We start from the raw sequence: 23,741 nt of genomic DNA on the forward strand, positions 1-23,741 counted from the left end.
ACACGCATGCTCTCCCCCACCCACACCCCTCTGCCTAACGTTTCCTTGCGGCCGCCAACCACCGCTCCTGGCCAGACAAGATAGAAAGAGGGGAGAGAAAGTAGAGTAGGAAAGAAGGAACGGAATAAAGAAAGAAAGAAAAAGAAAGAGGGAGAGAAGACAGAAAGGGAGAAAGAAGGAAGGAAGGAAGGAAGGAAGGAAGGAAGGAAGGAAGGAAGGAAGGAAAGAAAGAAAGAAAGAAAGAAAGAAAGAAAGAAAGAAAGAAAGAAAGAAAGAAAGAAAGGGAAGCTGGCGGGGCACCGTCTTGATTCGGCACCAGAAAAGAGCAGGAAGGGACCCAGGGGCAAAAAGCATTAGAGACACTTGCATTTTATTATAAGGGGGAAGGAAAGGAGACACTCTGTCCATGCTCAGATACACCTTTTACACTGAACTCACATGTGCGTGATTGTGCGTGGAAACTAACCTACGGGGTTTGCTAAGAGAGCAAGTCAAACCCCAGATGAACAACTAAGAATACGTCAGCAAAACACCAAAAGAGAAAGAGAAAGACGAGTAAATAGATCACTGAAAGAAAAAGATAAAAAAAAAACAAATTTAACTCATGATGACCAACAACCTCTAAATCATAAACAAAACACAAACAAGATTGACAGTATAACAGATAAAATACATTTACATGAAGATGCAAAGACACTAACTCGCAGAAAAAAACAAAACAATTTCTATAGAGAAAAACAGAATGCTAAAAAAAGAAATTCAAAAACGACAGCAAGATGCTGAAAGTAAAAAAGCAAGGAGAGCAAATAGAACTCCGAAGGGACAAAAAAATACAATGTCAATGACATGCCACACTAGAAAGAGAAAGGTTAACACATCTGCCTGCAGATGAACGCCAATTACGGAAACAACAATTAACACAGAGGAAAAGAGAATTACGACCAAGGAAAAACATAGAGAGGGAAATAATACAAAACCAAGACTCAAGGCCCTCAAAACTAACAAAGACACTTATGAATGAATTGGAAAACTTCAATGAGGACATCATTAAAACCCACACGTGTGGATATTTAGATCAGATATGCCACTTTTGTAGTGCAAAACATTTTGAAGCTGAAAGACCTTCTGATCGAAAATTTTCACAATGTTGTCCAAAAGGAAAAGTAAATATTTCCTCAATTAGAACAAATCCATTAATCCAACAGCTCATGACTGGACAACATTACTACAGCAAAAATTTCTTCAACAATATTAGATCTATAAATAGTGCTTTAGCATTTGCCTCTATGGGAGCAAACATTACTCCACCACCTGGCAATGGCCCATATTGTTTCCGGATCCACGGATCAATTTGTCACAGAGTAGGCACACTGCACCCAGAACAGGGACAAAACAGACAGTTTGCTCAATTATATATTTTAGATCCTTCTGAAGCAGCAGAGCAAAGAATGAAAAATTCCGCAAATACTGGAATAAATCCAGAAATTTTAAAAAAACTAAGCACACTCATTGCTCAAACAAATCCATTTGCAGAGGCCTGCAAAATGTTGTACCAAGTTGAAAAAGAATATGAGGAGGATGCTGCAACAACTGGAAACATTATTAAGGAAGTGACCATGACAATAGTGCAAGATCGAAGAAATGATCAAAGACGCTATAATGCACCAAAACATAATGAGGTTGCTTTCATTTTTCAAAATGATGATGGCGAACCACCACTAGAAAGAGATCTTCTAATACGCTGCAAAGCAAGTACAGATGATACAAATAAAAGAAATACACAAAGGATTAGTGTCCTTGACCCCAATCTGGAACCCAGGGTTTATCCATTACTCTTCCCTTATGGTGATCAAAGCTGGGGAATTGATATACCTTTCAACACAGACCTCAAGCGTTACAAAATTTAACAAATCAAACACGAAATCCTAGAATTCGAGTTACACAAATGCAATATTACGGGTATCGTCTTTCCATCAGAGACAACTTCAACCCCTTCTTAAATGCTGGCCGCCTTACACAACAGTATATAGTTGATGCATATGTAAAAACTGAATCCAACAGACTCAACTATGTACGACAAAATCAGCAAAAATTGCGAGTTGAGAAATACTCAGGATTGATGGACCACTTAATTAATGAATCCAATCAGAAAGGCCTGATTCCTGGAAAAACATATATTTTACCATCCTCATTTGCAGGTAGCCCAAGAAACATGCTCTAAAATTATCAAGATGCAATGGCAATTGTTAGGAAATATGGCAAACCTGATCTTTTTATCACAATGACATGCAACCCCAAATGGCAAGAGATTGTTGAAAACCTACAACATGACCTAACTACTGATGCTCGACCTGATTTAGTTGCAAGAGTATTTCATCTAAAACTGAAAGCTTTAATTGATGATCTCTGTAAAAAACATATTTTTGGAGTACCAAAAGCAATTGTCTACGTAATAGAATTTCAGAAGAGGGGTTTACCTCATGCTCACATACTACTTATTCTTAAAGATGACTGCAAACCCAAAACTGAAGAACTGATAGACAAAACAGTATCTGCTGAAATTCCAAATATAACCAACACTCCTCGCTTACATGCAATTGTTACAAAACATATGATTCATGGACCAAGTGGACCACTCAACCCTAATTCACCATGTATGTCAAATGACAAATGCACTAATGAATTTCCAAAACCATTCCAGGAAAAAACATCAGCAAATACAAATGGTTATCCAAAATATAGAAGACGAAACACAAACCAAACTTCAATTGTGAATGGCAGGACAATAGATAACCATTGGGTTGTACCATATAATCCACATCTTGCCCTAAAGTACAATTGCCACATTAATGTTGAAGTCTGCGCTTCCATAAAAAGTGTAAATACCTTTTTAAATATGTGTATAAAGGTCATGATTGTGCAAATGTTGTGATTCAAGAACAAGGCACTTTAAATCATGGTGAAATTAAGACCTTCATGGATTCCAGATATGTCAGCGCTCCAGAAGCAGCATGGCGTTTAAATGGGTTTGAAATGCATTACCAATCACATACCATCAATAGGTTGGCAGTGCATCTGCCTGATGAACAATTTGTATTTTTCAATCCAAATGACATCAATACAGCGGCCCAGAGAGCTTCAGCAAGAAATACTCAATTGACGGCTTGGTTTAAATTAAATCAAGAGCAAGAGCAAGCAAGGAAAATTTTATATTCAGACATTCCAATACACTATGTATTCGACTCTGTAACCAGTACATGGAAATTACGACAGCGGGGTGCTGAAAAAATCATTGTACGAATGTGTTCTGTCAATTTATCATCAGATCCAGAACGCTACTGCATGCGTCTCCTATTGCTACATGTTCCCGGTGCAATATCATTTGAAGATCTGAGAACTGTCAATGGAAATATCTATCGCAGTTTCCAAGATGCTGCGAAAGAAAGAGGCCTCATCAATGATGATCAAGTGTGGGAGAACACTTTAGAAGATGCTATCCAATACAGCATGCCAAAACAACTAAGAGACTTATTTGCGTACATTTGTGTATTTGCCTCCCTACAGAACATGAATGATCTTTTTGTAAAATATGAACATTACCCCACCGAAGATATCGTTCAAAAACATATCCATCACAACGATGAATGCACAATTTGCCGTTATATTGCATTACAAGAAATATGTAACATTCTACTACTCCATGGGGAAAAATGTGAAGATTTTGGATTACCACCTATACTACCAAATTCAAACTTACTTGCAGATAACTACAACCAAGTCTTTGAAAAACAAAAAGCAGAAGAAATGACAATTACATTAAACAAAGAACAAAAAACAGCAACCACTGTTTTTTCATAGATGGCCCAGGAGGTAGTGGTAAAACATATCTCTACAAGACCCTGCTCAGCACAGTTCGAGGACAAGGAAATATTGCACTACCTGTAGCCTCCACAGGTATAGCAGCCAATCTTCTTGAGGGTGGAAGAACATACCACTCCCAATTCAAGTTACCTGTGCCTATAGTTGAGAATACAACATCAAATATACGACTCAATTCTGTTGATGCTGAACGTTTAAGAAATTCAAAAATAATAATTTGGGATGAATGTACTATGGCCCCCTCTGTAGCTCTTGCAGTGGTTAGCAGACTGCTCCAAGAAATAATGGACCACAGCAAACCGTTTGGAGGAAAAGTAATCTTACTTGGAGGAGATTTCAGGCAAACACTTCCTGTGGTACCTCACGGTGACCGGACAAAAATTGTTGAGGCCTGTGTTAAGAATAATAGTCTGTGGAGTAATTTCCAAATACTTAAACTTAAAAAGAATATACGCTCAGTAGACACTGATTTCAGCAATTGGCTGCTCAAAGTTGGCAGTGGCAATACACCACACATTGACGGTTTGCCAGAAGATGTAATTGAAATACCTTCCAAAATTTTATGCACAGGAGATATTATAAAAGACTTTTTTGGAGACAAAATTCCTGTTACAGATGTCCCTAACTTAGCAAAAAAATCTATTCTGTGCCCCAAGAACTGTGATGTAAACTCCATAAATGAAGAGGTGCTTAACATTTTAGAAGGAGAGACCGTGACATACCTCATACTCAATTGATGACTCAAGTGAGGAAGATATTCAAAACTATCCAATTGAGTTCCTCAATGAAATAACCCCAACAGGTATGCCTAAGCATAAACTCAACCTTAAAAAGGCCGCTATAATTATGCTCCTTAGAAACCTAAACACTAAAAAAGGATTGTGCAACGGCACCCGTCTCATCGTCAAACAACTTAAGAAAAACACCATCATTGCTCAAGTAATAACAGGTTCAGCGGAAGGAAACATAGTCTTTATTCCCCGTATGGATTTGGCTCCAACAACAACTGAAGAAGAAGACAATTTCCAGTAACATTAGCTTTTGCCATGACAATTAACAAATCTCAGGGGCAAACCTTGGAAAAAGTAGGAACCCTCCAATTTTTAACCAGTATTGGTTACCTATGTTCTCTGTTACTTCCTGCAATGACTTTAAGGACTCTCCTCTATACATATCTTGGACTATGTGATATCCCTTAGCACTAAGAATTTTCCACCATTTGGGGTCGTCTATTGCCTCGTATATGCTTTCTAAGGGTGCGCACAGAGAGATCCTTTTTAACCATATAGGTTGCCATCTCCTCCATATGCCTAATGCCAATTTCCTGGGTCCTATTGCAGATTTCAGATCTTCCTTTACATTATTTGTGAAGATTCCAAATCTTCCTGCACCGTTGTTGGCCTCATCCTCAAATCTGATCCACTTTTGTTTATTTTTTGCTCCAATTTCTAGTAAAGTTTTTAATTGGACGGCTTCATAGTAATTATAAATGTTGGGGAGGCCCCACCCTAATTCTGGTTTGTGGTTATACACAAACCTCTTTTGTGTCCTTGATTTTTTACTCCTGAATATCCATTGTCTTATCTCACCATTCCATTGTTCCAATTGCTGTTTTTTCATCTCTAGTGGGATGGCTTGGAAAAGATAACTTAGCTTGGGGACCCAGAACATTTTAGTAGCCTTGACTCTAGCTGTAATGCTTAAAGTTTTGTTTCTCCATCTTTTCATATCCTTTAGTATTTTATTCCATATCTTCTTATAGTTGAATTCTGCGGTCTTGTTAATATTCCTATGGAGTTCAATACCCAGGTATTTTATTCTTTTAGAACCCAGGCCCATACCTGTTACGCTATTTATTTCTTTTTTTTAGGTAGATTCACATTAAAGTACATTATTTCTGATTTAGTTATATTTGCCCCTAATCCGGAGTATTCCTCGAAATCTTCTAATATTATCTTTATTTCTTTTATCCCTTCCTTGGGATTTGTTATGATTACCATAATATCATCTGCAAACAAGTTAATTTTCATCTCCTCTTTCCCGATCTTATAACCCTCTACCCTTCCACAGTTTCTGTGCATAAGGTTTCATTTGGCTTTTTTGCCTTAAAGAAGCCTGGCAGAAGTCTCGCTTCACCCATACTCTTTTTCCTTGGAAAGTCAACTCTTTAATTTTCTTCAAGGTCTGGAAGGCCTGTTGTTGCAACTTCTCTCTTGAAAATTTGATTATTACATCCCTGGGGGATTTTCTCCCCTTGGGTCCTCGCAAACGATGAGCTCTTTCCACATCTTCTGGCTTCAAACTAACTCCTTGGGTGCCTTCCAGGTTCTCAATGTTTCTTCCAATTCTTTAGCCAGTATTTCCTCCGGGATTCCACAAAGAATCATATTAGCTCTTCTCTGGCGATCCGACAATTCTGCCACCTGTCTGGTTAGAGTAGTTACTTTTTTTTTTCATTTTCCTGGGCTAGCTCTTTAGCTTGAATTGCTAATTGCTTCACCCCCTTGATTTTGACTGCTATCTGTAGGACATCCTCCTTCCCCGACTTAATGTCGTCTCTAATGTTGTTTTGGGAGGTAAGCATTAAGTCCTGAAAAGTTGCTAGCTGAGCAGACAAATCTTGATTTAGCCATCTTTAAACTGTTGAGTAAGGCCGTAGGTAGGAAGCTGCTGGGCGTCCGTTAAGCTTAAAGCTAATTTAGTAACTTGCTTACCAAGTTTGCAGCTTTGAATTTGGCACCCCCGGATTCTCTAAGGCTTCACACTCTTTCTTTTATCTTTGTTTTCTTTTTTCGGTATCTTACATTCCTTTAGGCCATAAATTGTTTAGCGTGGCAGGGGAGTTCCGAGGCAGACGACCGGCTCGAGCTAGAGCATGCGCACAACCTCCACCTGAAAATCACTTTAATTTTCTTTATACATCTTGTATTTTATCGCTAAGAAATGCAATAATCGTTTAGTGGAAAACATATGTATAAAATAGTAACAAGAAAAATACTCCATTTGATTTTCCAATACTGTATATAAATTAAGAGTTCACATTCAGTCCCCTTAAAATAACTACAGTGGAACCTTGGTTTATGAACACCTCGGTTTATGAATTTTCGGTTTACAAACACCGCGGACCCATCTGGAACGGATTAATCCACTTTCCATTACTTTCAATGGGAAAGTTCGCTTCAGTTTATGAACGCTTCAGTTTAAGTACTCCGTGGACCGTCTGGAACAGATTAATCCACTTTCCATTACTTTCAATGGGAAAGTTCGCTTCAGTTTATGAACGCTTCAGTTTATGAACAGACTTCCAGAACCAATTGTGTTCATAAACCGAAGTACCACTGTACAGTATTAATCTCTGGTAGCACAAATGTTGCACTGTGTGACACCAGAGAAAAGAATATGAATTGTGAAAAGAGTTTTCATACAAATACTTTGTTGCCCCTCAGAACTCATGCGAGTAAGAGTAAATTCCTTGTTTGTCATATAGTAGTCCTGCTTTAACCTGGAAAGTTTTATTTACAACAAAACTTACCTACCTTTCACTTTTAGAGACAAAAAGTGTGTGGGAGAGAGAGAGAGGTCACTTCTACCGCTTGGAGTATTGCAGCTTTTCAAGGCTCAAGCTCGGAGCTCTCCAGGAAACTGCTTTATAGAATTCTGTCAGCTGATAAGAGTTGGATTAAGCCAATGGCTCCTCCTTAGTAAATCATTAATGGCATGTTATGCAAGAAAAGAAAGGTAAACAAGGGCGAATAGAGGCTGATAATGTAAAACAGGAGGAGAACTTGCTTCTTTGCACAAGCAACAGCCAATATCAACAGTGGTCTTTGTCTGTTTAAGAAATAAATGCAGTATTACGTCTGCTCAGGTCCACTACCGGTAGTAGAAAATGGGCTCAAATGGTAAGAGAGACCTGAGATTCACCAGTGGATGTCTATTTGTACACATATGCCACTGACTTACACCCCAATAACACCAACTTTAACTCCAAAATAATCCCTATTTGTTTTAACCAGGTGGCGCTGTGGTTAAACCACTGAGCCTAGGGCTTGCTGATCAGAAGGTCGGCGGTTCGAATCCCTGTGACGGGGTCAGCTCCCGTTGCTTGGTCCCAGCTTCTGCCAACCGAGCAGTTCGAAAGCACGTCAAAATGCAAGTAGATAAATAGGAACCGCTACAGCGGGAAGGTAAATGGCGTTTCCATGTGCTGCTCTGGTTTGCCAGAAGTGGCTTTGTCATGCTGGCCACATGACCTGGAAGCTATACGCCGGCTCCCTCGGCCAATAATGCGAGATGAGCGCGCAACCCCAGAGTCGGTCACGACTGGACCTAATGGTCAGGGGTCCCTTTACCCTTTACCTTTACTAAATAATTAGCATTGGTTGTTTTAGAAATCTATCCATGAAAAGTAGAAACCTTTTTCATTTGCACACAGCTTATCTGAGATCAAACATTACTCAAGCCCAAAAATAAACTTTCAGATCCAATAGCCTGGCAGCAATCTTTACCACCCTTCAGGATTTTGAAGGACTTATAGTGTCCACATCAAAATGGACAGCTCCCAGTCATTATAGTCAGAATTCCATTAAAGCTATTTCCCAGTAATCAATACCACATGGAGGAATGGCTCGTTTTGTTTTTGTTTATCATCTAAAGCTAATGTTTTCAGGAATATCTTTGCATAGAAATGGTTTCCTGTGTTCTCCTTGGTAAACTGTCCAAATTTATCCTGCAAACCTCTTTCAATGTCTTGGGCTTGGGCAGCTCCACAACTTTGTCTCCTCCCTGTACCTCAGATCTCCCCCCACAAAATCACAAGGGTTTTTTTATACAACACCCCTGAGATTGTGAAAGCGCAATTTATTTCATAGTTGCAGGGTTTTTTATTTCAAATGATGCCAAATCTCAGTTATGTTTCCTAATAAATGATACTGACTTCATATGTTGGAGTGATAGATGTTTTAGTGGCTGATAGATTTTGGTTCCCTGGCATCTTTTATCCATCAGCTTTAGTTGCCAGGCAGACAGTAATAATACTCCAGAGCAGGAATGGGGAGAAATCTGGTTAATGTTTTAATGCAAGTCCACCTAATTTCAACTTCCTCAAACAGTATGTGAACAGAAAGACAGCTTCAGTTCATCCATCAACATTCACACATCTTCAAATTTCACGATACACCTTTTCACTCATCCATACCATAAAAACTTAGAAGAGGCAGAGGCAGTATTTATTTTGAAAGCAAAGATGGATCCTGGCACGCCTACTGCTTGCTGAGAATAGGACTGGGTGACTCAACCTGTACTAAATTATATTGTGATGATTTATAAATATCAGAGTCTGGTTGCAGTTTCAGATCCGAAGAATGGGTGCTGCTTCAACTCTTGGAAGAGCACAAAGAACCATTTTTATTCACGTATTCTTATAAGCTGCAAAAGATGGAATCTGTGTTTTATCATGTGATCATGTTTGCTGTGTGAACTACAGTTTGAATGTGTGTCAAACAATGCAAGTAATACGCTCTGGGTGCCCTTGTCTCTTATCAAACTTCACTACCTTGAACTGGCATGCAATATGAAGGTACAGTTGTTTTTCTATAGGTTGGCATGGGCCTGAATGTTAATTAATCATTGCCATTCAGAAGGAATCAAATGCTTTCTCTATCTAAAATATTGGTGAGGCAATTTTTACTGGAGTTCTAATAAGTTCTCTCATCGGACTACTTTTTCCAATCCACTCAGGTCAAAGTTTGGGACCTCTTGCAAAGCTTATCCTCCTTGGAGTCAGATGAGTTCCTCTGGAATCAGACTTTGTTGCTCTTCTTGCACAACCATTATTCAGGAGAGTAAGGGGAGTAAGTGACAAGCAGCCCTGTCCTCTGAAGTAAAGCCAAATGTCCTCAATAAGACTATCTCTCATAATAAATTTGTTTAGGAATGAAGCTTTCAAAGAGATCGTTCAGTACCATAAAAATAAATATCTGTTCTGGCAATCAAAGTTCTCCACCAATTATTTGCAACACATTGATTGCTAATTGCACAAGCATTCTTCAGGGGCCAAAGGTGAGTAAATGACAAGCTGCATAAACTAAAATTTCTATTGCAATTCTTATGTTACTTATTCTACAGTTTGTGAAATCATACTATATCACACAGTTATGAATACCCAGCAATTTGGTGTAACCCACCAAAATGACTTAACTTCACCTGGGAAATGATCATGAATCCATATTGATTTTGATTGATTGACCATTACAAGGAAATTACTTCTTCCCTGTAGTACTTCTACTCAAAATGACTTTAAATATTCACAAACATCTGTTCCAACAATCACAGCTTTTGACCAATTATATGCGCAACACGTAGATTGACAGATACTATCACACATGCACACCCTGTTCTAGAGAAGTAAAAAAAACTCTATTCAGAATATTGTTTGCTTGGTTCCAACACTGCTTTAGATGGATTGCAGCAAATCTCTCAAGATCTGGACAATTGGTACACACATGCAAGACAGAGAAAAAGCTTCTATAAATATTCTCAAGCTGGAAACAGACTCAGTTCACCATTGATGATCCAGCAGAACCTGAAGAGGAGCCTTTCCATCTGCTCCTGAAAAACACTGTCGAAGCTTTCATTTTTTGCAATGGCCACCATGTTTCCCCAGTCTCCAACAGTGCCTGGCACAGTGCTGGTGAAATAGATAGTTGAAACCCCAGATTGTCACAAAATGCCATCCCTATTTGCTGCAGCAGAATCCGGCACCTATATTGGAAGGTTTCAAGATCAACATGCACGTTCTTTTAGTGTAATCTCCCACAAACATGGGATTGTCATATGCCCTTTTTGAGAGCAAGAGCTCCTGGAACCCCTGGAATCCCGCACTGCTCGAAGATTGGGGTGGCATGCAACAAGATGGACATAAGAAGTCTTTCTTGACAATAGATTGTGAGGGTAGGATGCAGAGGGCTTATTCACTGCTTTGCTGTCAACTCCAGAGATGGGCTAAGCTTTCTAAGGAGACAAGCAAGCAAACAAACAAACAGGCACCCCTTCTAGTGGGTTGGGTCTGCAAGGATTGTTTGCACTGGCACTGGCATCGGTGTGTCCCTGGAGGAGATGGCGGCAATGTTGGCAATGGCTTAGCATTCAATTAACTCTAGTCCCCTCCCCTGAAGGAGAAGGCTTCTTGCTGACTGGCGGTGTCTGGCTTGAGGTGTCCAATGTTACAGGGCAGAATATTTCCCTCCCACCCTGCTTGGTGCCCCTCTATTCTCTAGACTACTGGTCTTCTCCCTGGGCTCAGATGCTTCTTGGGGTCCACATTTAACCTCCTCCATCCCCCCAAATTTGTTTTAACCCTTTCTCTCTCCTCCATGATCCTGGTGGAAATCCCCCCTTTACAATCCAACCACTGAAGGAGATTGCTATGGGCATCAAGCATACACTGTCCAGTTTGCCCACTTTTCCTCCCTGCATATTTCCCTCGCACCCTCAAAATTGACTCTGCGGGGATCAGGAGAACCCCAAGAACAGTGCAGAGGGGAAGGAAGGTGATGGGGGATTGTGCCACCTGGCAGACTGAAATCATTGCCCTGATGGAACAATTAGAAAAGTGTGAAGCTGAATCCCACCCACAATAAATAAAGAAATAGATGAGGTGAATAAGTCAGATGCTTTACATGGCAATCTGGAACACCTATAGTCAGTTAGTTTTTACTCACAATAATTTTTATTAATTTTCAATTACAATAATCCAATGCTAGCCTCATTATAACAGTGCCAAATTATAATACAGTTACTAAGCCCAATAGTTAGTTTGGGATTCCTTGACCTTTGCACATAAAGTCAGAAATTAGGACATGCTGGAATGTAGAAACAGAAGAAGTAGACAAAACATATTGTGGTGTTGTTGTTGTTTTTTTAAAAATGTACATATTCGAACATTAGGAAGCCATTAAGCCACATGAGAGTGGTTTGTTTGTTTTTTTGCTAAATCTTACAAATAGGCCTGGATTAGATGCATACCATGCTCATTATTTTTTACTTTCACGCTCTCAGCAAACTCATAATAGATCACTCATGTCCCAGCAGAACTTCATGGGCAGCTTTTCCATCCTCTCCTTAAAAACACTGTCAAACCTTTCACTTTGTGCAACTGTCATCGTGTTCTTCCAGTCTCCAACAGTTCCTGGAATGGGAAGCAGAGAGAAAGGAAGCGCATTATAGTGAAATTGAAAAACTGTTCAGGGGAACAGGTGCTGTTTTAAATCCATCACCAGCCTTTCTACCTGGCTCCCTGGACTGTCCCGAGGCCATGCCTACCTGAAGCCATACCTTCACCGGCCTTCCTCGCCTTCCTCCACAGCTTACCTGGAACAGGTCATTGAATGCCATCTGGATGGCAGATGGAGGTGCACATGTGTATGTGTGCAGGTTTTGTGTGTGGCTTGAATGCAGCCCACTCTATAAATGTAAGAACGACACCCAGGGCTGGACCCATCCGCCACTGCCATCTGGCCCCTGGTTGCTTCCTCAAAAGGGAATATTGCCCTCAGGTGGGAAAAGGTTCCACATTCTTCACATTCTTGATTTGAATGGCAAATTTTAATGTTGTATTTTATCTTGTTTTTAAGCTGTATTTTAATTAATTGTATTATATTCGGTGTTAGCCACCCTGAGCCCCATCTTGGCTGGGGAGGGTGGGTTATAAATAAATTTTATTATTATTATTATTATTATTATTATTATTATTATTATTAAATGTGCCTCATTTCATTATAAATATTTGACAAAAAGAGAGAACATAACAGAACAACAGAACAACTAGGAAACAGCAGAACCTGAGAGTTTCGTTAAAGAATAGGAAAATGAAACCATTTCAAAGTAGTTACCAAGTGAATCTGTTGGCGATTCTGCAAGCAACACCAAGTCAGTGTGATCTACCATTAACTTACCTTTGCGAAGAAAATGTCCTTTGCTGTGGTCCATGAAATTTGCTGGCAAGAAGTCATAGTTTGCCCTGGGATCTGCTTTCATTTTATTAAATGTAGCCTGATCCACAACAGCATCCACCTCCTTTTCAGTCAGTCTCTTTCCCAGGAAGTTGCATAGTTTCAATACACAGCTTCTTAGATCCTGAAATGAAACATGGTTTTAATGGTAGGCCATCCACAATTGAGAAACCTGACAGTCTCGTGACTAAAACTCATGGAAAAGGCAGGATAGCAAGCAGGCAAAACAAGCAGGCTGCATCTTTATTTGCCTAGGTAAAGGTAAAGTGACCCCTGACCATTAGGTCCAACTCTGGGGTTGCACGCTCATCTTGCGTTATTGGCCGAGGGAGCCGGCGTACAGCTTCCAGGTCATGTGGCTAGCATGACAAAGCCGCTTCTGGCGAACCAAAGCAGCACACGGAAACGCAGTTTACCTTCCCGCTTGAAGAAGTACCTATTTATCTACTTGCACTTTGGCGTGCTTTCGAACTGCTAGGTTGGCAGGAGCTGGGACCGAGCAACGGGAGCTCACCCCGTCGCAGGGATTCGAACCACCGACCTTCTGATTGGCAAACCCTAGGGTCTGTGGTTTAACCCACAGCACCACCCGTGTCCCTTTATTTCCCTAGTTTGTGATAATTATCATTGCATTATGTAATACTTTCATTGTTGCTTTTATTCCATGAGCCATGCAGAAACACATTATATTATGGGGCAGCTCTTTCAACTGAGTCCACAAGTAAATCACTAAATACCCCTGTTGAAGACACGAGAGAGATTCTGTGACATCTCTCCTCAGCATAAGAGGGCCTGTGAAATGACACATATTGCTTCAGATCATGACACTTTATTTATAGCCCTGTAATCCCTCAGGGGAAATGGTTACAGTGCATTATTCACAGTCTGGGGTCTGAAAAGCTGCTCCTGAGTCCATGACCTACTAGACTTTTTGAAGTGAGTTTTGATGGTTGTTAATATCAGACTGGATAGCATTTTGATAACTTACCTTCTTCATTTCTTCATAGGTAAGAAACAGAATATTGAAGTCATCCCTGTGAGAGTACCAGCCTTCCACATGGTCCAGCCATAAACTTGCAACTACTGATGGGAGAGAAGTTGATTTGGCATAAAATGTAGATCAGATGATTTTTTTGAAAAACATTCCAAGAGGAGCAGTAGAAACATATAAACTCCATTAAAACAATTTAGAGGAATCAATTTAAGAACCACCAGTGGTACAAACCATTAAACAGAAGCTAAATGAATACCACCCATCCTTACCAAACACTTTCTCACAGAAAGAATTTGCAGAAGGGTTCTGCATTTTAAGGCTGCCTGCAGTGCTTCCAAGCAATGTGATTGGATAGTGATGAGTGGGCTGAGATCAGTCTAGCCTTCCTCCAGCTCCCTATCTTCCCACTCTGGCAATTTCCTTATATGGTGTGGCAGTTAATACTTGCAACATTTAGGAGACCCTGTCTGGGTTTCTGACTTAACTTGACACAGATCTCTACACTTGATTAAGGATTAGGTGCTCCACCTTGTAATGATTTGATAGTTGTTGCATCCTGATGCAGACAGGATATAAATCCACCTGATTTCCTTTGGGAGTTGGCCAGATCTATTCCCCACCTTCTGCCTCTATGGACACTAGTCATCAGTGGCATAAAATGGTTTAGTTGGAGTCTCAGTTGGAGACTCTTTGTGATCGATGGATGTGGAATTTCCTCAGAGTAACCTATAGCATCAGACATGGCATTGTGAAAACATTCCTTACTTCTTTAATCTGTTGTCAATGGGGGATAAAGATGAAGGGACAAAAGTGATTCATTTTAGAATAGTAAATCTTCCGTACCCTTTCCAGCCAAAAACCTCTCCATGAAAATTCCAAAATCTTCTTCTTCGTCATCAAATGTGACTGCAATTTTGTAAAAATGGTAACAGGAAACCAAGACGTCCTTTGGGTTTCTGGTCACATAAACAACCTGCAGGAATGACAACACATTCTTTCCATTCCTGGTCTTATTGTTTCTACTGTCTCTTTTGTATTGCTTCTGTAGTTATTTCTGTGGCTGTGAAGTTGTTGAAGTGGGATATGGGATATATATGCATAAAATAACAAATGGATGGATCTCAGATATCTCTACTTGTAGATTCTTCGTGCTTCCAAGTTGCTTTATATCCCTGGCAGCCTCACACTCTTTTGCAACATGCATGTCACAAGCACAGTGGAATCCTATGGTGTCAAACGAGCTTATTCTTATTAAGAGTGTTTCTATGGTAGAGCATAAAATCTGTGCTGTTTAGGAGTCATGGAAATTATTCTAAGCTCAGGGTGTTCATTCATATGGGCAAAGGAACTTCAACTGGATGAACTGCCCTCAAAAACTGAGATGTTAAGGGATAATGAGATGTTAATTTAAATAAGGCAAGACAAACATTTAATACTAGCTGACCCTGCACGTGTTGCTGTGCGTTAGTCTGTGAAATGGAGGGTAACAGCCCCCCTTCAGATCCCCCTGAGCCTCAGAGTCCCCCTGAGTCGAGGCGAGATACTGTGGAGAGGGCAGGTTTCATCCCTGTGTCTCCCCCCACCCTGTTCTGACCCATTACGTATCCCTGCCCCCTATTCGGCCCACCATCCCCCCCAGGCCTCCACTTGGCAATGTTGGGCCTTGTTGCTGGAAAAGGCCTGTTTTCAGTTGGCTTGGTTTTCAACACCTCTGCCGGATGGATGGATGTGAGTGGTGGATCTCGTGGTGGAGGAGATCCACTTGAGGGCGCTCTTTTACTTTGTTGAAAAAGAGGTTTGTACCTGCGGAGGTGTGAGATTTGAGGGATTTTTTTCTAACAACGCTCGGGGGGTGGCCTGGATCGTTGTGTCAAAATTTCAGGACGATCGGTCAAGTGGTTACGGAGATAAGTGGATCCCGCACTTTCACGATTTTTACATTTTTATATATATATAGATGATCAAATAATAAATGTGGCATGGCCTACTTTTCCTCTTCTGTTCCTTAATCCCTTGGGTACTAAATAGTAGGGCAGATGGGAAGCAAAGAGTCGTGGTGACAGTCGATTGACGTAATCCATATTGCGGACATTGGCCTCCAGCCATGGAGCTCTATCTAGTAAGTCTATGTGTTCAGTTCCATCTCGATGACCTTCATGCAGAATCAAGCTCAAAATATTTTGAGTCCATACTGTTCCTACGAATGAGGATAAGTTATTTAAGTAATTCAGTGCCATCAATGTACATACTAGTTTACAGGGTAAAATTATTTTTTAAAAAACAACACGCCTCTCAATCATGGAGCTTACTATTTTAATTGCAAACGGTTAGAGACAAGGAAGGATGAGGAAGAAGAGAGTCAGAGGAAACACAGCAAGGGCAGGGATGGTTGAATAAGAGAATGTGAAGATTCACTGAGGCTTCCTTTCTATTGTGGATGAGAAATAGGAAGCCTTCACTATCTGAATTGCAACACTGACAAGAAATGAGGGAGAGGAAGGGAGTCATGGGAAACACAGCAAGCAGAGTTAGAATTATGGACCTGGCTGCAGGGGTTGCCACCACTATGATATAAAATAGAAGGTGAGAGGTAGGGGGCACCAAATTTTGGTGTCACACAGAACACCACTGAAATACTGGCAGCAATGGGTGTATTAGGTTTTACTTTTCATTGTGGATGAGAAATGAGAAGTTCCAGCTCAAGCAGGCATGGCGATACTCGGCCCTCCAGCTGTTTTGGGACTACAATTCCTATCACCCCTGACCATTGGTCCTGTTAGCTATGGGTGGTGGGAGTTGTAGTCCCAAAACAGCTGGAGGGCCAGGTTTGGCCATGCCTGAGCTAAAGGCTTCATAGAATTTGATGATTTGGGAAGACAGAACAATATTTGCTAATACGTTCCTTTCTTGTTCAGAAAGCTACCAAAAATGCCATTCCAAATTCTTCTCAGAACATTATACAGGGTATCCATCATGGTTGAATAGCAATAATGGTTCTTCCTATGAAAATACACTCTTACCTGACTTTGGATAAGTGACTATAAATATATCACTGTCTCTTATTTCAAAATCCTCCAGGGAATCTAAGGAAACCAATTCTGCCGGGAAATAAAATCCTTTGTATGTGAAAAGGTGTTTCTCATGTGGTTGCATTGCCTGCATGAGGATAAAGAGATGAGAATGCTTCCCTCTATTATGCAACAATGGCAAATCACAAAGAAATAGAGGTGTCATTTTGTGAAATCCTACTCCTCTTGCAGATCTCATAGCAGAATCCCATGCTTCTCTTCCATCACAGATGAGCAACTTAAAGGTACATCATTTCAAGAACAGACTTGGTTCATCATTGAGGCACAAAGCATTCACCCCTCCCCCACTTTAAGACTGTGGTGTTTTTTAAGTTGGTGCTGCTTTCAACTCAAAGCTGGCTTTGCCCTGCACAATTAGGCTTTTCTAGCCAGCTCTTTCACCCTGGCACAGTTGTTTGGTCAGTGCATGTGTGCAGCATGCAAAATAGCAGCCCTTGTCCTCACTTTATGCTGCCTGGCATCATAGTTTGGTCAGTGATGCTATCCTGACATTCATTCTTGTACTCGGGGGAGGTGGGAAGGAAGCAAAACACTGTCCCCTGCAAATGGATCCAGGGGAAATGAAAGACTGAAGTCTGTTGGGAACTCTTGCCAATTCCTCCTGGGTGCTCGATCCACTTCAAGAAATTGGGATTATGTATTTTCTTGCCTGCCTGGGCCAAACCAGTTTTCCCTTCCGTGTTAGTCTCTGACTGTTTCTGGGGTTGTTGTAGAGATTTATTTCTGTTCTTCTCCCCCTACGACAGACAGTGCATGCATGTGCATTTGCAAAATGAGTGGATGCTGGATGAATGGGACACATGGCTCTGTGTATGTTTGAGGAGGAATGGATGTGGAAGAGGGGGAAAGAGACAGGGTGGTAAAGAGAAAGGTGTTGCTCAATGCCCATTTAGCTTCCATTGCGAACTCTGACTGAAACTGCTACTGAAATGTGGTGCCCAAGCACGTTCCATGGAGGGAATGGCTCAGCTTCATCTATGATAATACAGGGAGTTAACTACACATACAATGGGCCTTCCTACTCGCTGGATTATCACCTTGTCGTGGTGAGTGGGCTTGCATGTTCCTATGACCCTTGTGAGCGAAGCCGTCGGGAACCTCGTACTCCCAGCAGAGTCACCCAAGGCAGTAAGGTCAAAGAGAAGGAGCTAGACAAAGAATGATCCAAGAAGTCCTCAATGGCAGAACAGGCAGATGATAACAAGCAGTATGATACAATGGCTGTGAAGGCAGATGAAGGCTGCAGCAGATAGGAATCTACCGGTTTGTTGCGACTACTTCATGCCATCTGAACAGAGCCCTACTGCGAAGACTGTGCGTTGGTCAGCGAGCCACTGATCTACACACATAAAACAAATTCACGCACAGGCATCTTTCAAAAACTGAACCCAAACCCCCAAAGTTCCATGGCGATTGGCAAATGGTAACGGGGGCAGGATCATGAAATCTGGAAGCCCCTAGTCATGAACCGGCATATGGGCAGTGGATACAGATTCAGTCGTTCTGACTCAAAGAACAAGGCAGTTGAGCAGCTCGGCAGCTGTATCCATGACTGAGCATTCCTTTTTAGGATCCACTCTGCTCACCCCAAAAAAGGGAAGGGGCTAGAAAAGGTGCCCTAAACATAGTCTGCCTCCCTTTTTCCCTGACTGGATTACAGCGCCCAGTGGGGTCACCTCCACCGGTTGTAAAAGACCATTGAACATTGGAACATGGAATATATATACTTTGTCAGATAACACAGAGAGCGAGTGTCCTGAACGCAGAACTTCCATCATTGCAAGAGTGCTGTGACGTTTTAACATCGATATTGCAGCGCTTCAAGAGACTCTCAGAGCAGGCGAGGGACATCTGAAGGAAGAAAAAGGAGGCTATACTTTCTTCTGGAAAGGTCTATCTGAACAAGAACACTGAATACATGGGGTAGGCTTCGCTATCAAAAACGAAGCTTCAAGAAAAATGCAGAGAGCAAAACTAACCCCTGTATATGGTGTATATTGACCTGACTAAGTCTTTCGACACTGTAAATCATAATGCCCTGTGGACTGTCCTTCTGAAAATTGGCTCCCCATATTAATTTGTAAACATCATTCGGCTCCTCCTTGATAATATGACAGCAACAATCGCAGATAACAGTGGCTGTCAAAGTGAACCATTCACAGTGGGATCAGGTATTAAATAGGGTTGTGTTATTGCCCCAACTCTATTCATTATTTTCATTACCATGATCCTACACTTTGTCAAAGGGAAACTCCCCACCGGAGTAGAAATCATATATCGAACAGATGGAAAGCTCTTCAATCTGAGCAGGCTGAAAGCAAAGAGTAAGGTTACCGTAACTTCCGTCATAGAGCTTTAGTATGCTGATGACAACGTAGTGTGCGCACTCTCAGAGGATGACCTCCAAACCATCCTAAATATCTTTGCAGAAGCTTATGAAAAGCTTGGCCTATCACTCAACATCCAAAAAACCAGAGTGCTGCACCAACAAGTACAAAATAACCCCTCTGCAGCGTCACAAATCCAACTCAATGGTGTAACATTGGAAAATGTTGATTACTTCTCCTTCCTAGGCACAAGGGCCAACATTGATGCTGAAATCCAGCATTGCCTGAGCTCTGCGAGTGTAGCTTTCTCCCATTGAAGTGCAGAGTGTTTGAGGACTGGGACATTCGCAGGGAAACCAAAATGCTTGTTTACAAAGCTATTGTACTACCAACCTTACTATATGATTGTGAAACATAGACCACTTATAAACGCCATCTTCAACTCCTTGAAAGATTCCATTAACGGTGTCTCCGAAAATTTTTACGCATCACTTGGGAAGACAGGCAAACTAATATCAGTGTACTGGAAGAAGCAAAGATCACCAGTGTTGAAGCAATGATACTTCAACTTCAACTTCGTTGGACTGGACCTGTTCTGCGGATGCCTGATGATCGTCTTCCAAAGCAACTACTCTATTACAAACTTAAAAATGGAAAGTGTAATGCTGGTGGTCAACAAAAGAGGTTTAAAGACTGCCTCAAGGCAAATCTTTAAAAAGTAGTATGAACACTGACAACTGGGAAACACTGGCCTGCGAGCTCTCCAGTTGGAGAACAGCCTTTACCAAAGGTGTCATGGGCTTTGAAGACACTCGAACACAGGATGCAAGAGAGAAAAATGCAAAGAGGAAGGCACGCTTGGCAAATCCACACCGTGATCAACTCCCGCCCGGAAACCAATGTCCCCACTGTGGAAGGATGTGTCGATCCAGAATTGGCCTCCACAGTCACCTACGGACTCATTGTTAAAACCATGTTTATGAAAGACAATCTTACTCGGCTACGAGTGATTGCCAAAGAAGACAATGGGCCATATTGGGGCAGGCATTCCAGTACCGAGACAGCACTGTCAAAATAGCCCTTTCTTTTTCTGTCTCCCCCCTGCTCCAAATTCTCTCTTCCGAAGTAGCATCTGACAAGGAAGGCTCTTGCAAGGGTGGGCTCAGTGAATGATATGAGGAGGTGGCCAATTGTTATGGGAGAAAGTTCAAGGTTCCATTGGGTGCTGAGGAAACCAAAGTTGTCTCCAGTGTGTTGCTTGTCTTTTATACCTGTTGGGACATTTCAGGCCATAATATATAATGTTGTTGTTGTTTAGTCGTTTAGTCGTGTCCAACTCTTTGTGACCCCATGGACCAGAGCATGCCAGGCACTCCTGTCTTCCACTGCCTCCCGCAGTTTGGTCAGACTCATGTTCGTAGCTTTGAGAACACTGTCCAACCATCTTGTCCTCTGTCGTCCCCTTCTCCTTGTGCCCTCCATCTTTCCCAACTTCAGGGTCTTTTCCATGGTGTCTTCTCTTCTCATGAGGTGGCCAAAGTATTGGAGCCTCAGTTTCAGGATCTGTCCTTCCAGTGAGAACTCAGGGCTGATTTCCTTCAGGATAGATAGGTTTGATCTTCTTGCAGTCCATGGGACTATCAAGAGTTTCCTCCAGCACCATAATTCAAAAGCATAAATTCTTTGGCGATCAGCCTTCTTTACAGTTCAGCTCTCACTTCCATACTGGGAAAACCATAGCTTTAACTATATGAACCTTTGTCGGCAACGTGATGTCTCTGAATTTTAAGATGCTGTCTAGGTTTGTCATTGCTTTTCTCTCAAGAAGCAGGCGTCTTTTGATTTTGTGACTGCTGTCAGCATCTGCAGTGATCAAGGAGCCCAAGAAAGTAAAATCTCTCACTGCCTCTATTTCTTCCCCTTCTACTTGCCAGGAGGTGATGGGACCAGTGGCCATGATCTTGGTTTTTTTGGTTTTTTTGGTTTTTTTGATGTTGAGCTTCAGACCATATTTTGCACTCTCCTCTTTCACCCTCATTAAAAGGTTCTTTAATTCCTCCTCACTTTCTGCCATCAAGGTTGTGTCATCTGCATATCTGAGGTTGTTGATATTTCTTCCGGCAATCTTAATTCCAGTTTGGGATTCATCCAGTCCAGCCTTTCACATGATGTAATCTGCGTATAAGTTAAATAAGCAGGGAGACAATATACAGCCTTGCCGTACTCCTGTCCCAATTTTGAACCAATCAGTTGTTCCATATCCAGTTCTAACTGTAACTTCTTGTCCCACATAGAGATTTCTCAGGAGACAGATCTCCTTCATGGATCACTGCCTTGTCGTGGTGAGGGGGTTTGAATAACTCAGAGAAGCTATGACAGACATTCCCAAACTTCGGCCCTCCAGATGTTTTGGACTACAATTCCCATCTTCCCCGGCCACTGGTCCTAGGGAGTTAGCTAGGGATCATGGGAGTTGTAGGCCAAAACATCTGGAGGGCCGCAGTTTGGGGATGCCTGAGCTATAAGCTATCCCGTGCAGGGCCACCCAAGACGGACAAGTCATAGTGAAGAGTTTTGACCAAATGTGATCCACCTGGAACAGGAACTGGCAAGCCACTCCAGTATCCCTGCCAAGAAAACTCCATGGACAAAGACAACAGGCATATAATATATAATATAATGCATCAAATCAAGATGTACCACCTTGTGACCTTTTAGATGAATGGGTGCTTTATAAACATTTAAATAAATAAGTAAAAATAACACTGAAATCCATTGCTTATAATGGATAAAGAAATAAAGTGCCATTAAGCCTAAAAATCACTTTAATTCTTGGGAGTAACAAGAAAAATACTCTGTATGATTTTCCAATATATAAATGAGCAAGGTTCCACTTGCACAAAAGGAGTTCACATTCAGTCCCCCAAAATAATTATTAATCTCTGGTAGCACAAATGTTGTACTGTGTGACACCAGAAAAGAATATGAATTGTGACAAGAGTTTTCATGCAAATATTTTGTTGCCCCACAGTACTCATGCAAGAAAGAATAAATTCCTTGTCTGTCATTTAGTAGTCCTGCTTTAACCTGGAAAGTTTTATTTACAACAAAACTTACCTACCTTTCGTTTTTAGAGACAAAAAGTGTGTGGGGGAGAGAGAGAGGTCACTTCTACAGCTAGGAGTACTGCAGCTTTTCAAGGCTCAAGTTCAGAGCTCTCCAGGAAACTGCTTTATAGAATTCTGTCAGCTGATAAGAGTTGGAATAAGCCAATGGCTCCTCCTTAGTAAATCATTCATGGCATGTTATGCAAGAAAAGAAAGGTAACACGGGTGCATAAAGGCTGATAATGTAAAGAACAACAGGGGGAAAAGTTTTCTTTGCACAAGGAACAGCCAATATCAACAGTGGTCTTAGTAAATAATTTCTGGCATGTTATGCAAGGAAAGAAAGAGTACATCAAATATTTACTAATAAGCCCACCACATTGAATAGTTTGGCAACAATATTTTCCACCCCTCAGAGATTGTGAAGGATTTTCAAAGTCCGCTTCAAAAACATTTCTGTGCTTGAATGACTGTGGCAAGCTTCTAATTTATCAGGAAAAGTCATAGCTGATGTACCAGAAAAAAGTTGGGAAAAGCAGGTCTAAAATTCTCATGGCTCCTTTCCAAAGCATAGTTAGTAATTTCTCAGCTTCAGGAAGGAAGTGGGGAGGGTTCTAGGACTGTGCCAGAGTCTGAAACCTTCTTCATAAAGCCCAGCACCTCGCTTAGCTGTCTTTGGAAAGGCAGTGTGGTGGCTGTGGAGGGGGGTCACATTTTGTCTTCACTCTCTCCTCTCCCATGCAAGAAGTGCCACTCGTGGGTTCCATGTCAAAATCCGCTTGCGGCCCACTTGTTATGAAAAGTTGTGGTGCCCTCTTCTAGACTATTACTTCTGCGACTTGCTGGACAGCTTTCATTAATTATAGCCAGAATTACACGAAATCTATTTCCCAGTGAATGGTGCCATATTCAGAAATAGCTCGTTTTGGTTTTGCTTACCATGTGAAGCTAATATTTTTTTCAGGAATACCTTTGCATAGAAAAAGCCCTTGATATCTTCCCATGTTCTCCTTGCTAAACTGTCCAAATATATCCTGCAATCAACTTTCAACTTCTTGGGCACAAGTGGCTCCGGAACTATGTCTATCTCCCCATACCTCAGCTCTTTCCTGACAAAATCACATGTTTATGTCTTACCCCGCAAATACTTTATGCCTTACACTCCATCCCAAATATATTGGACTGAGAGATGTTTAAGTGCCCTTACAAGCCATCTCTGACGGAAAACTCAGAAAGGCCAGAGTATGGAATGCAGTGTGCCCAACACTGGAGAAGGCCCATCAAGTGTTCATGATGTCACATGCACGATGCCCCCCAACCCAGCCAGATCCACT

General features: G+C 41.4%; 2 protein-coding genes across 11 annotated transcripts in view; both read right to left on the minus strand.

The window, feature by feature from the left end:
- The window catches only part of LOC118082145 (amine sulfotransferase-like), a 47,032-nt gene extending 39,533 nt beyond the window's left edge, over positions 1-7,499 (minus strand). Inside the window, exon 1 of the mRNA XM_088666032.1 lies at positions 7,416-7,499. The gene's annotated coding sequence lies outside the window, so the exon portion shown is untranslated. The remainder of the gene's footprint in view (positions 1-7,415) is intronic.
- LOC118082756 (amine sulfotransferase) overlaps positions 1-22,505 on the minus strand; it is a 24,813-nt gene extending 2,308 nt beyond the window's left edge. Inside the window, exons 1-10 of one of the 10 annotated variants that reach the window (XM_088666019.1) lie at positions 22,422-22,505; positions 21,365-21,475; positions 18,701-18,824; positions 18,011-18,121; positions 16,905-17,040; positions 15,873-16,081; positions 14,728-14,857; positions 13,879-13,973; positions 12,834-13,014; positions 11,590-12,067 (exon numbers count right to left, since the gene is read on the minus strand). In XM_088666019.1, coding sequence (XP_088522145.1) covers positions 11,943-12,067; positions 12,834-13,014; positions 13,879-13,973; positions 14,728-14,857; positions 15,873-16,081; positions 16,905-17,040; positions 18,011-18,121; positions 18,701-18,778 — 1,065 coding nt within the window. In that variant the 5' untranslated portion in view covers positions 18,779-18,824; positions 21,365-21,475; positions 22,422-22,505 and the 3' untranslated portion in view covers positions 11,590-11,942. Of the gene's footprint in view, positions 1-11,589; positions 12,068-12,833; positions 13,015-13,878; positions 13,974-14,727; positions 14,858-15,872; positions 16,082-16,904; positions 17,041-18,010; positions 18,122-18,700; positions 18,825-21,364; positions 21,476-22,417 lie in introns of those variants that run through there. The other 9 variants (XM_088666022.1, XM_088666018.1, XM_088666020.1 and 6 more) reach the window with 9 other exon arrangements.
- Positions 22,506-23,741: the final 1,236 nt, after the last annotated feature.

The sequence above is a fragment of the Zootoca vivipara genome, chromosome 3 (genome assembly GCF_965207765.1).
Source record: "Zootoca vivipara chromosome 3, rZooViv2.hap1.1, whole genome shotgun sequence".
NCBI classification, from domain to species: Eukaryota; Metazoa; Chordata; class Lepidosauria; order Squamata; family Lacertidae; genus Zootoca; species Zootoca vivipara.